The sequence below is a fragment of the Drosophila bipectinata genome, chromosome XR, assembly GCF_030179905.1.
Source record: "Drosophila bipectinata strain 14024-0381.07 chromosome XR, DbipHiC1v2, whole genome shotgun sequence".
NCBI classification, from domain to species: Eukaryota; Metazoa; Arthropoda; class Insecta; order Diptera; family Drosophilidae; genus Drosophila; species Drosophila bipectinata.
In genome coordinates, this window is record NC_091735.1 from 12,605,736 (window position 1) to 12,617,959 (window position 12,224).

Here is a 12,224-nt window from a genome sequence, read left to right on the forward strand (position 1 = left end):
GGATTTTTATCCGAAATTGTGTAAGATAAAGTTTGATGGTCGGTTTGAATTTCAATTCCAATTACTCCGTATAAGTAATTTCTTAGATTTTTAAGAGCCCATACTATCGCTTAAAGTTCCTTCTTATTAGTCGCATAAGCTTGTTCTGTTTTAGACAAGGTTTTTGAAATAAAAGTAATTGGTTTTCCTTCTTGAGATAAAACTGCACCGATTGCGACGTCTGAAGCGTCGGTGGTCAAGGTAAATTTTTTATTATAGTCCGGTCGAACTAGTTCTACTTGAGCAATGAGATTTTCTTTCAGCTCGTTAAAAGCTTTAATTGCTGGTTCATCCAGCTGAATCAATAATTTTGTTGACATTCTTTTTGAGATTTTGCCATTATGACCTCCAAGATATTTTGTTAGAGGTTTGGCTATGTAGGCGTAGTTTGAAACAAATTTTCTATAATAGCCCGTAAAACCTAGGAAACTTCTTAGTTCCCGAATATTTTCTGGAAGCGGATATTTTCTAATGGTTTCAATTTTCTCTGGGTCTGTCTTGATGACGTTATAGGATACCATGTATCCTAGAAAACGGGTTTCGCGTTTGAAAAACTTAGATTTTTCTAAAGAGATTTTCATGTTTGCCCTCAATAATATATTTATAATTTTGTTTAGATCTGTATAGTGTTGTTCAATTGAGTTTGAGAATATTGTTTAACGAGATTAATTTATCTCACACTTTAAATAACAAAACAAAAAGGGTGGCTGCTAATATTTAATAAAAAACTGGGCGAAAACGAAAACGAAAGGTCTTGCTTCTTCAACGTTATAAATTCGAGTATATTTTCTAATCTTTCTCTAATCTTAAGCCTAACTTATCTATTGCGGCGAAGCGGGGCGAATTCGCACAAGAGCGAATATGAGCTTTCGCTCCCGCTCCGCCCTAAGCTATCTAAGAGTAAATTTACGGACTAACAACTAACAAATACAATTCAGCTATAAATATAATTCAATACTGGCCAGCTATAAATATAATTCAAATTTTTTCGACTTCAATAATATAAATCAATTTACACCGGCCCCGTTGAAGGCCTCCATCAGGCTTCAACTAACTGGCAGCCGCGCCAGCTTGTGGACCGCTCTCCTATATTCCGCTCCAGAGCTAGTTCGGACGACGGCGACCCTGACCCTTCCGTCCGCGCCGGCGGTTGTTGCTCCAACTCGTCCCGTGAGCCACTGTTGTGGCGGCTGGTGATCCTCTGCGATCAGGACCAGCTCGCCCGTCCGGATGTCGTCCTCCTGGTGCTGCCACTTCGACCGCGCCTGTAGGCCCAAGACGTACTCCCGGGACCATCGCTGCCAAAACATTTGCTTGATTGACGAGACAAGCCGCCATCGCCGCAAGCACGTTAGACCTTGCTGGTCCGGGTTCCGCGGTGCTGGTGGGGCGATGAGCGGCCCGCCTGTCAACAGGTGCCCGGGAGTAAGCGCCTCGCCGTCGCTTGGGTCCTGACTCAGAGCCCCCAGGGGTCGTGAGTTCAGGACGGCCTCGACTCCAACGAGGACGGTCTGCAGCTCCTCCGCGGTCAGTCTGGCGTTCCCTACCGCTCGTAGGAGTAGGTGTTTTGCAGACTTCACACCTGCCTCCCATAGTCCGCCCATGTGCGGAGCCCGCGGCGGTATGAACGCAAATACGCATCCGCTTTTTGATGCGTATTGCGTGACCGCGTCGACGTCGTCCTCGATTCTCCGACGAAGGTCTGCGAAGTGGCGACTCGCTCCGACGAAGTTCGTCGCGTTGTCGCAGTGCACGATCTGCGGACATCCTCGGCGCCCAACGAACCTTTGAAAAGCCAATAAAAAGGAATCAGTTGAAAGGTCGGAAACTACTTCTAAATGAACTGCCTTGGACGCAAAACAAACAAATAGGGCAATATAGGACTTATAGGGTGGCCTACCACGAATTTTCAATGTCGTATCAATAGGGCCACAAAAATCAACACCACATATGGAGAATGGGCGGAGAGCACGAATCCTATCTAAGGGTAAATCACCCATGATTTGAGTCATCAGACGAGGCTTGCATTTAAAGCAGCGTATGCATGACCGTACTGTCTGACTGCAGACTTCCTACGCATTTACGATCCATATGCGCTGTCGCAAAAGACTCACAAGTGCTCGTGGACCCACATGAAAATTCGACTCGTGCAAGTATCGGACGTAGCTCTGAACAAATTGAGAGCGTTTTGTCAACGATATAGGAGCATTAGCTAGTCGCCCCCAACCCGCAACAACGAAAAGGTAAGCCCAGCTTCTGAAGATTCGTGTAGAAAGGGATTTAGCTTTTGTAGGCTAGGGCTAACACTTAAATTTTTTCGGATCTTTTCTATTTCATCTTGATACTCGTGCTCTTGGACTATTTCGACTATTTTCTTAAAAGCTTCATTATATTCGACAGGTGAGGGAACAATATCAGAATTCACTACTAATTTCTTCGATTTCCTTATAAAGCGGAACATATAAACGAACACTCGCAGCAGGTTTAGGTGAGAGGAATAACCTATCACTTCCAATAAATCTGAGGTAGATACGATTGCGGTTAATCCGACCGCATTCTTTTTCGCTTCCATCTGTAGAAGTTCTGGTGACGGATCAAACCGGGGGCTCGTCGGCCACTTTTATTTTTATGTCGGCTATCAGAGCGAATCTGTCAGCCGGAACCTAAGAAGAATTGAATACAACTCTTCCTGGATGGTAGGACCAACCATCAACAGATCGTTAAGACACTTATGTGTTGAGGTCTTACAAGACGCATCAAACACGACTCGTAATTTGTTCGATGTGCTTTGAGGCCGTAAGACACAAAAAACGGCGTTTGGCTACCTCGAACGAGTTTCCCAAAACGCTTGGATCCGGTTTAAATGGAAGCCTGACTTCAAATCGACCTGAAGGCAGTACAACTGTATTTTTCTGATAATGTTCCTCACATAACTCTTGTTCAGGTGACAAAAGCTTTTTGGAAGTTGGTACTTCTTCCAACGACCAGAATTTTTTCAAATTGCCATCTATCGACTCGAGTAGTTCTTCTTGGCAATTCAGGCTAGAGACAGGCTGTTGAGGAGTTGAGGTATTTGCCTTATATTTTCCCGATACTATCCATCCAAGGTGAGTTTTTTGGAGGATGGGATGGTTTGGCCCTTGTTTTATTTGGCCAACGGACAACAATTCGAAAAATGACTCAGCTCCAATTAACATATCTATCCGCTGAGGTTTGTAGAAATATGGGTCTGCTAGCGGCAAGTTCTTTGGTAGGTCCCAATCTTTCACGTTCACTGACTGGTCAGGGTGATAACCCGAGATAGTTCTCAAAATCCAAAAGTCGAACGGAAACTCACTACCATTAATCGTTGACTTCACCACAGTGTGTATCTTTTTCTTAACCTGGGAGTTAGCTTGACCAATTCCAAGCAAGTTGATACACGATTCCTCCCTACGGATCTGTAAGCGTTGAGCAAGTTCTTCAGTAATGAAGTTCATTTGTGACCCAGAGTCAAGTAGTGCTCGGGCCAATATATGCTCGCCATTTTTAGTTCTAACGCTTACGATCGACGTCGTTAACAAAACCCTTTCTAGTGATGACGCATGCAAAGCATGTGACGTAGAAGGGCCATCAAGATGTAGCGCTGGGGGAGGATGTTCATTTGGTGGTGGTAACGCCAAGTTATTTTCGGTCACAGTAAATCGGTGCAGAAGTTTGTGGTGCGATCTTGCACAAATTTGACATCTAGTCGATTTACACTTCGCAACCGTGTGACCTTTTCGCAGACAATTTAAACATAATGAGGCTGACTTGACAAACTCAAACCGTTGCATTACAGCAAGGCGAGTGAACGGACTACACTGGGCAAGACTATGGTCTTGTGCGTTGCAATAACTGCAAGCTTGTTTATTGGAAGCGGAGCAAGCCAACGAACTCCTATTGTGCTGCTTCCCGAACCCAATTTTCTCCTGTTTTGGCTTGCCAGTCTCTTCAGCGGACAGGTGCTGGTACCTACGGTTTAATATTTTTTCGAAATCGGACCACAGCGGCAATTCCTCATAATCCAGTGACTCTTCCCATTTTTCTCTGGTCACTGGATCTACTCTACTCAAAACTAAATGAATGATCATTGAGTTTGCAATTTTAGTGTCATCTCCTATGGATAGTAGTGACCCATAGATCGATGACACTGTGTCGATGAGACCTCTCAACGACGACGCAGACGGCTGGGAAACTTTCGGAAGGCTGAATAATTTGCTTATTTGGTTCGCAAAGATGAGACATTCGTTATCGTAAACTCTTTTTAGACTAGCAATAGCTTTGTCGTAATTACTCTCGGTGACTTGGAATGCCTTGATAGTTCCTAAGGCTTCACCAGAGAGGCAAGAAATTAAATGGTTAAATTTCTCGATAACAGGAATGTTCACATCCTTGTCTACTAATGTCTCAAAGAGACTCATGAAATTTTTAAACTCCGAATAGTTTCCACTGAATTTTGGCAATGCCAAACTGGGAAGTCGAGCTCGAGTTGGGACTGCAGAAATTGCAGTAGCTGGTGGGGACTCTTCAGCTAACGTGAAAGAATTTAATAAAGACATCACCCTTGCCTTAGTTGTTATCTCTAATTCTTCCAACTCGGCTCCAAATTCATCTTCCTCATCTAATTGCTCGATCTGGTCTTGCAACTCGTTTGCCTTAAATATTGTCTCATTTAAAACCTGAAGCCGGCACTCTAGCTCGGTCTTCACTAAAGGAACTGACCCAGCTTCCAAACGTTCCTCTAACCGGCGAATGCTTTTTACTCTGACATTTAATCTTCTTCTTAATTCATCAAGAGTCGTGGATTTTACTTTCTGTTTATTACTTTCCATTTTAAAATTTATTTATTTATTTTTAATAAACAGACGACGATAAAAAATTTAAAATTTTTGTTTTTATTTTTAAATAAAAAATTTTTTAATTTATTTGTTAATTAGCAAAACAAATAAAAATTTTGACTAATATACAAAATTTTTTAATTTTAATTATTTAATTAATAAATTAAATTCAAAAAACGAAAACGAACGAAAAAAAAATATTTAATTTAATATCTAGCGAAAACGAAAATTAATTAATTAATATGGCGAAAAAAGATAAATAATTAATTAATTATTTGATAGTCGAATTATGTTGATAGTCGAGGCACTGAGTATCCAAAAAAATAGTTGGTTGCCAATGACACCGAAAAAGGTGTATACCCCACAATTATAGGGTAGCGCGTCACTTGGCGTTCCGGTAAAATAAAATGCGCCAAACTAATGCATATACATACATACATACATATATAGCAGCGGACAACGGTTGGAGCGAAAACGAAAATTTTACCGCTGCATATATTTGTATGTACGCCAAATTATTTATGCACGTAAATATGTATTATATTTGTACATATATTTGTATATAAATAAATGTTTGGCTGCACTAAATTTAACTATTTTGTTTGGCGAAAACGAACGAGGGGTAAAGGGGAGGGCGACAGTGATGTGGATATGTATTTATGTATGTTTTTGTCAATTTTAGCCACAGGCAGTTTGTTAATAATTTAACTAACTACTCAAATTTTTAAGCTCTACTAATTTCAAGTACGTATGCGCCAAGAATTGAAAGGAGGGTGCAATATTTCAGCACAAGACGAAGATTTAATTTGTCTCTTCTCAACTTTCAATTTTTCGCACAAATACCTGGGGTTCTGCCTTGGGATCCTTTAATCCCGCTGCCACTTTCCTGTTGCAGTCGATGCAGGTGCACGGCATGGAAGGAGATTGGTTATGATAAGTGGCGAAGTTCCTGCGGTGATGATCCTGCGGTGATGATCCTGCGGTGATGATCCTGCGGTGACGATCCTGCGAGGCTTGAGGGTTTCACGACGCGGTGATTTTTGGGTTTTATGTTCCACAGCACGGACGCGTCGCGAGCAGCTCTTTAAATTGTATGTATATATATATTTTTTTTTTTGTGTGTAATTATGTGTAATTACACAGTGTCACTGTCACTTTGTTTTTGTTTATTTATTAAATATCTCGCACTAAGTCCACCCGGGGGCGCCAAAATGTTTAACGAGATTAATTTATCTCACACTTTAAATAACAAAACAAAAAGGGTGGCTGCTAATATTTAATAAAAAACTGGGCGAAAACGAAAACGAAAGGTCTTGCTTCTTCAACGTTATAAATTCGAGTATATTTTCTAATCTTTCTCTAATCTTAAGCCTTACTTATCTATTGCGGCGAAGCGGGGCGAATTCGCACAAGAGCGAATATGAGCTTTCGCTCCCGCTCCGCCCTAAGCTATCTAAGAGTAAATTTACGGACTAACAACTAACAAATACAATTCAGCTATAAATATAATTCAATACTGGCCAGCTATAAATATAATTCAAATTTTTTCGACTTCAATAATATAAATCAATTTACACCGGCCCCGTTGAAGGCCTCCATCAGGCTTCAACTAACTGGCAGCCGCGCCAGCTTGTGGACCGCTCTCCTATATTCCGCTCCAGAGCTAGTTCGGACGACGGCGACCCTGACCCTTCCGTCCGCGCCGGCGGTTGTTGCTCCAACTCGTCCCGTGAGCCACTGTTGTGGCGGCTGGTGATCCTCTGCGATCAGGACCAGCTCGCCCGTCCGGATGTCGTCCTCCTGGTGCTGCCACTTCGACCGCGCCTGTAGGCCCAAGACGTACTCCCGGGACCATCGCTGCCAAAACATTTGCTTGATTGACGAGACAAGCCGCCATCGCCGCAAGCACGTTAGACCTTGCTGGTCCGGGTTCCGCGGTGCTGGTGGGGCGATGAGCGGCCCGCCTGTCAACAGGTGCCCGGGAGTAAGCGCCTCGCCGTCGCTTGGGTCCTGACTCAGAGCCCCCAGGGGTCGTGAGTTCAGGACGGCCTCGACTCCAACGAGGACGGTCTGCAGCTCCTCCGCGGTCAGTCTGGCGTTCCCTACCGCTCGTAGGAGTAGGTGTTTTGCAGACTTCACACCTGCCTCCCATAGTCCGCCCATGTGCGGAGCCCGCGGCGGTATGAACGCAAATACGCATCCGCTTTTTGATGCGTATTGCGTGACCGCGTCGACGTCGTCCTCGATTCTCCGACGAAGGTCTGCGAAGTGGCGACTCGCTCCGACGAAGTTCGTCGCGTTGTCGCAGTGCACGATCTGCGGACATCCTCGGCGCCCAACGAACCTTTGAAAAGCCAATAAAAAGGAATCAGTTGAAAGGTCGGAAACTACTTCTAAATGAACTGCCTTGGACGCAAAACAAACAAATAGGGCAATATAGGACTTATAGGGTGGCCTACCACGAATTTTCAATGTCGTATCAATAGGGCCACAAAAATCAACACCACATATGGAGAATGGGCGGAGAGCACGAATCCTATCTAAGGGTAAATCACCCATGATTTGAGTCATCAGACGAGGCTTGCATTTAAAGCAGCGTATGCATGACCGTACTGTCTGACTGCAGACTTCCTGCGCATTTACGATCCATATGCGCTGTCGCAAAAGACTCACAAGTGCTCGTGGACCCACATGAAAATTCGACTCGTGCAAGTATCGGACGTAGCTCTGAACAAATTGAGAGCGTTTTGTCAACGATATAGGAGCATTAGCTAGTCGCCCCCAACCCGCAACAACGAAAAGGTAAGCCCAGCTTCTGAAGATTCGTGTAGAAAGGGATTTAGCTTTTGTAGGCTAGGGCTAACACTTAAATTTTTTCGGATCTTTTCTATTTCATCTTGATACTCGTGCTCTTGGACTATTTCGACTATTTTCTTAAAAGCTTCATTATATTCGACAGGTGAGGGAACAATATCAGAATTCACTACTAATTTCTTCGATTTCCTTATAAAGCGGAACATATAAACGAACACTCGCAGCAGGTTTAGGTGAGAGGAATAACCTATCACTTCCAATAAATCTGAGGTAGATACGATTGCGGTTAATCCGACCGCATTCTTTTTCGCTTCCATCTGTAGAAGTTCTGGTGACGGATCAAACCGGGGGCTCGTCGGCCACTTTTATTTTTATGTCGGCTATCAGAGCGAATCTGTCAGCCGGAACCTAAGAAGAATTGAATACAACTCTTCCTGGATGGTAGGACCAACCATCAACAGATCGTTAAGACACTTATGTGTTGAGGTCTTACAAGACGCATCAAACACGACTCGTAATTTGTTCGATGTGCTTTGAGGCCGTAAGACACAAAAAACGGCGTTTGGCTACCTCGAACGAGTTTCCCAAAACGCTTGGATCCGGTTTAAATGGAAGCCTGACTTCAAATCGACCTGAAGGCAGTACAACTGTATTTTTCTGATAATGTTCCTCACATAACTCTTGTTCAGGTGACAAAAGCTTTTTGGAAGTTGGTACTTCTTCCAACGACCAGAATTTTTTCAAATTGCCATCTATCGACTCGAGTAGTTCTTCTTGGCAATTCAGGCTAGAGACAGGCTGTTGAGGAGTTGAGGTATTTGCCTTATATTTTCCCGATACTATCCATCCAAGGTGAGTTTTTTGGAGGATGGGATGGTTTGGCCCTTGTTTTATTTGGCCAACGGACAACAATTCGAAAAATGACTCAGCTCCAATTAACATATCTATCCGCTGAGGTTTGTAGAAATATGGGTCTGCTAGCGGCAAGTTCTTTGGTAGGTCCCAATCTTTCACGTTCACTGACTGGTCAGGGTGATAACCCGAGATAGTTCTCAAAATCCAAAAGTCGAACGGAAACTCACTACCATTAATCGTTGACTTCACCACAGTGTGTATCTTTTTCTTAACCTGGGAGTTAGCTTGACCAATTCCAAGCAAGTTGATACACGATTCCTCCCTACGGATCTGTAAGCGTTGAGCAAGTTCTTCAGTAATGAAGTTCATTTGTGACCCAGAGTCAAGTAGTGCTCGGGCCAATATATGCTCGCCATTTTTAGTTCTAACGCTTACGATCGACGTCGTTAACAAAACCCTTTCTAGTGATGACGCATGCAAAGCATGTGACGTAGAAGGGCCATCAAGATGTAGCGCTGGGGGAGGATGTTCATTTGGTGGTGGTAACGCCAAGTTATTTTCGGTCACAGTAAATCGGTGCAGAAGTTTGTGGTGCGATCTTGCACAAATTTGACATCTAGTCGATTTACACTTCGCAACCGTGTGACCTTTTCGCAGACAATTTAAACATAATGAGGCTGACTTGACAAACTCAAACCGTTGCATTACAGCAAGGCGAGTGAACGGACTACACTGGGCAAGACTATGGTCTTGTGCGTTGCAATAACTGCAAGCTTGTTTATTGGAAGCGGAGCAAGCCAACGAACTCCTATTGTGCTGCTTCCCGAACCCAATTTTCTCCTGTTTTGGCTTGCCAGTCTCTTCAGCGGACAGGTGCTGGTACCTACGGTTTAATATTTTTTCGAAATCGGACCACAGCGGCAATTCCTCATAATCCAGTGACTCTTCCCATTTTTCTCTGGTCACTGGATCTACTCTACTCAAAACTAAATGAATGATCATTGAGTTTGCAATTTTAGTGTCATCTCCTATGGATAATAGTGACCCATAGATCGATGACACTGTGTCGATGAGACCTCTCAACGACGACGCAGACGGCTGGGAAACTTTCGGAAGGCTGAATAATTTGCTTATTTGGTTCGCAAAGATGAGACATTCGTTATCGTAAACTCTTTTTAGACTAGCAATAGCTTTGTCGTAATTACTCTCGGTGACTTCGAATGCCTTGATAGTTCCTAAGGCTTCACCAGAGAGGCAAGAAATTAAATGGTTAAATTTCTCGATAACAGGAATGTTCACATCCTTGTCTACTAATGTCTCAAAGAGACTCATGAAATTTTTAAACTCCGAATAGTTTCCACTGAATTTTGGCAATGCCAAACTGGGAAGTCGAGCTCGAGTTGGGACTGCAGAAATTGCAGTAGCTGGTGGGGACTCTTCAGCTAACGTGAAAGAATTTAATAAAGACATCACCCTTGCCTTAGTTGTTATCTCTAATTCTTCCAACTCGGCTCCAAATTCATCTTCCTCATCTAATTGCTCGATCTGGTCTTGCAACTCGTTTGCCTTAAATATTGTCTCATTTAAAACCTGAAGCCGGCACTCTAGCTCGGTCTTCACTAAAGGAACTGACCCAGCTTCCAAACGTTCCTCTAACCGGCGAATGCTTTTTACTCTGACATTTAATCTTCTTCTTAATTCATCAAGAGTCGTGGATTTTACTTTCTGTTTATTACTTTCCATTTTAAAATTTATTTATTTATTTTTAATAAACAGACGACGATAAAAAATTTAAAATTTTTGTTTTTATTTTTAAATAAAAAATTTTTTAATTTATTTGTTAATTAGCAAAACAAATAAAAATTTTGACTAATATACAAAATTTTTTAATTTTAATTATTTAATTAATAAATTAAATTCAAAAAACGAAAACGAACGAAAAAAAAATATTTAATTTAATATCTAGCGAAAACGAAAATTAATTAATTAATATGGCGAAAAAAGATAAATAATTAATTAATTATTTGATAGTCGAATTATGTTGATAGTCGAGGCACTGAGTATCCAAAAAAATAGTTGGTTGCCAATGACACCGAAAAAGGTGTATACCCCACAATTATAGGGTAGCGCGTCACTTGGCGTTCCGGTAAAATAAAATGCGCCAAACTAATGCATATACATACATACATACATATATAGCAGCGGACAACGGTTGGAGCGAAAACGAAAATTTTACCGCTGCATATATTTGTATGTACGCCAAATTATTTATGCACGTAAATATGTATTATATTTGTACATATATTTGTATATAAATAAATGTTTGGCTGCACTAAATTTAACTATTTTGTTTGGCGAAAACGAACGAGGGGTAAAGGGGAGGGCGACAGTGATGTGGATATGTATTTATGTATGTTTTTGTCAATTTTAGCCACAGGCAGTTTGTTAATAATTTAACTAACTACTCAAATTTTTAAGCTCTACTAATTTCAAGTACGTATGCGCCAAGAATTGAAAGGAGGGTGCAATATTTCAGCACAAGACGAAGATTTAATTTGTCTCTTCTCAACTTTCAATTTTTCGCACAAATACCTGGGGTTCTGCCTTGGGATCCTTTAATCCCGCTGCCACTTTCCTGTTGCAGTCGATGCAGGTGCACGGCATGGAAGGAGATTGGTTATGATAAGTGGCGAAGTTCCTGCGGTGATGATCCTGCGGTGACGATCCTGCGAGGCTTGAGGGTTTCACGACGCGGTGATTTTTGGGTTTTATGTTCCACAGCACGGACGCGTCGCGAGCAGCTCTTTAAATTGTATGTATATATATATTTTTTTTTTGTGTGTAATTATGTGTAATTACACAGTGTCACTGTCACTTTGTTTTTGTTTATTTATTAAATATCTCGCACTAAGTCCACCCGGGGGCGCCAAAATGTTTAACGAGATTAATTTATCTCACACTTTAAATAACAAAACAAAAAGGGTGGCTGCTAATATTTAATAAAAAACTGGGCGAAAACGAAAACGAAAGGTCTTGCTTCTTCAACGTTATAAATTCGAGTATATTTTCTAATCTTTCTCTAATCATAAGCCTAACTTATCTATTGCGGCGAAGCGGGGCGAATTCGCACAAGAGCGAATATGAGCTTTCGCTCCCGCTCCGCCCTAAGCTATCTAAGAGTAAATTTACGGACTAACAACTAACAAATACAATTCAGCTATAAATATAATTCAATACTGGCCAGCTATAAATATAATTCAAATTTTTTCGACTTCAATAATATAAATCAATTTACAAATATTATAATGTCGTCCATATAGACATGACACGTTTTCCCTATTTGTTCTCTTAGAATATCGTCCATTGCTCTCTGAAAGATTCTTGGTGCTTTTGTTAATCCGAATGGCATTCTTAAAAATTCGTATTTTCCATTATTTATTGAAAAGGCTGTTTTTTCGACTTCAGATTCTTTCATTAGTATCTGATGAAATCCTGACTCTAAATCTATTGTTGAAAAATATCTTGCTTTTCCCAAATTTGATAGAATTACTGATGGGTCTTGCATTGGGTACCTGTCAGGTATAGTATTTTCATTTAATTTTTTATAATCAATGACGAGTCTTAATTTACGGCTTCCGTCTTGATTCTCTCCTTTCT

At 41.6% G+C, this 12,224-nt stretch overlaps 1 protein-coding gene across 3 annotated transcripts; it reads right to left on the reverse strand.

The window, feature by feature from the left end:
* Nucleotides 1-502: 502 nt before the first annotated feature.
* Nucleotides 503-11,366, reverse strand: LOC138925667 (uncharacterized). Of its 3 annotated transcripts, XM_070276560.1 has the most exons (3): nt 11,160-11,366; nt 5,742-7,242; nt 503-1,824 (listed from the first exon to the last, which is right to left on the reverse strand). In XM_070276560.1, the coding sequence occupies exon 3, from the start codon at nt 1,641-1,643 to the stop codon at nt 1,086-1,088; it is 558 nt and encodes a 185-aa protein (XP_070132661.1). In that variant the 5' UTR covers nt 1,644-1,824; nt 5,742-7,242; nt 11,160-11,366; the 3' UTR covers nt 503-1,085. The 3 variants fall into 3 exon arrangements, with proteins under 3 accessions (XP_070132661.1, XP_070132659.1, XP_070132660.1); XM_070276558.1 differs by lacking the exon at nt 11,160-11,366 and having other exon boundaries at nt 5,742-7,300; XM_070276559.1 differs by lacking the exon at nt 503-1,824 and having other exon boundaries at nt 5,108-7,242.
* Nucleotides 11,367-12,224: the final 858 nt, after the last annotated feature.

Bases quoted from the DNA above. Each gene is read 5' to 3' on its own strand.
- LOC138925667 (XM_070276558.1), bottom strand. From the start codon at position 5,813: ATGCCGTGCACCTGCATCGACTGCAACAGGAAAGTGGCAGCGGGATTA. The intron at 1,825-5,741 runs GTATTTGTGCGA...GGCTTTTCAAAG, and splicing joins ATCCCAAGGCAGAACCCCAG to GTTCGTTGGGCGCCGAGGAT.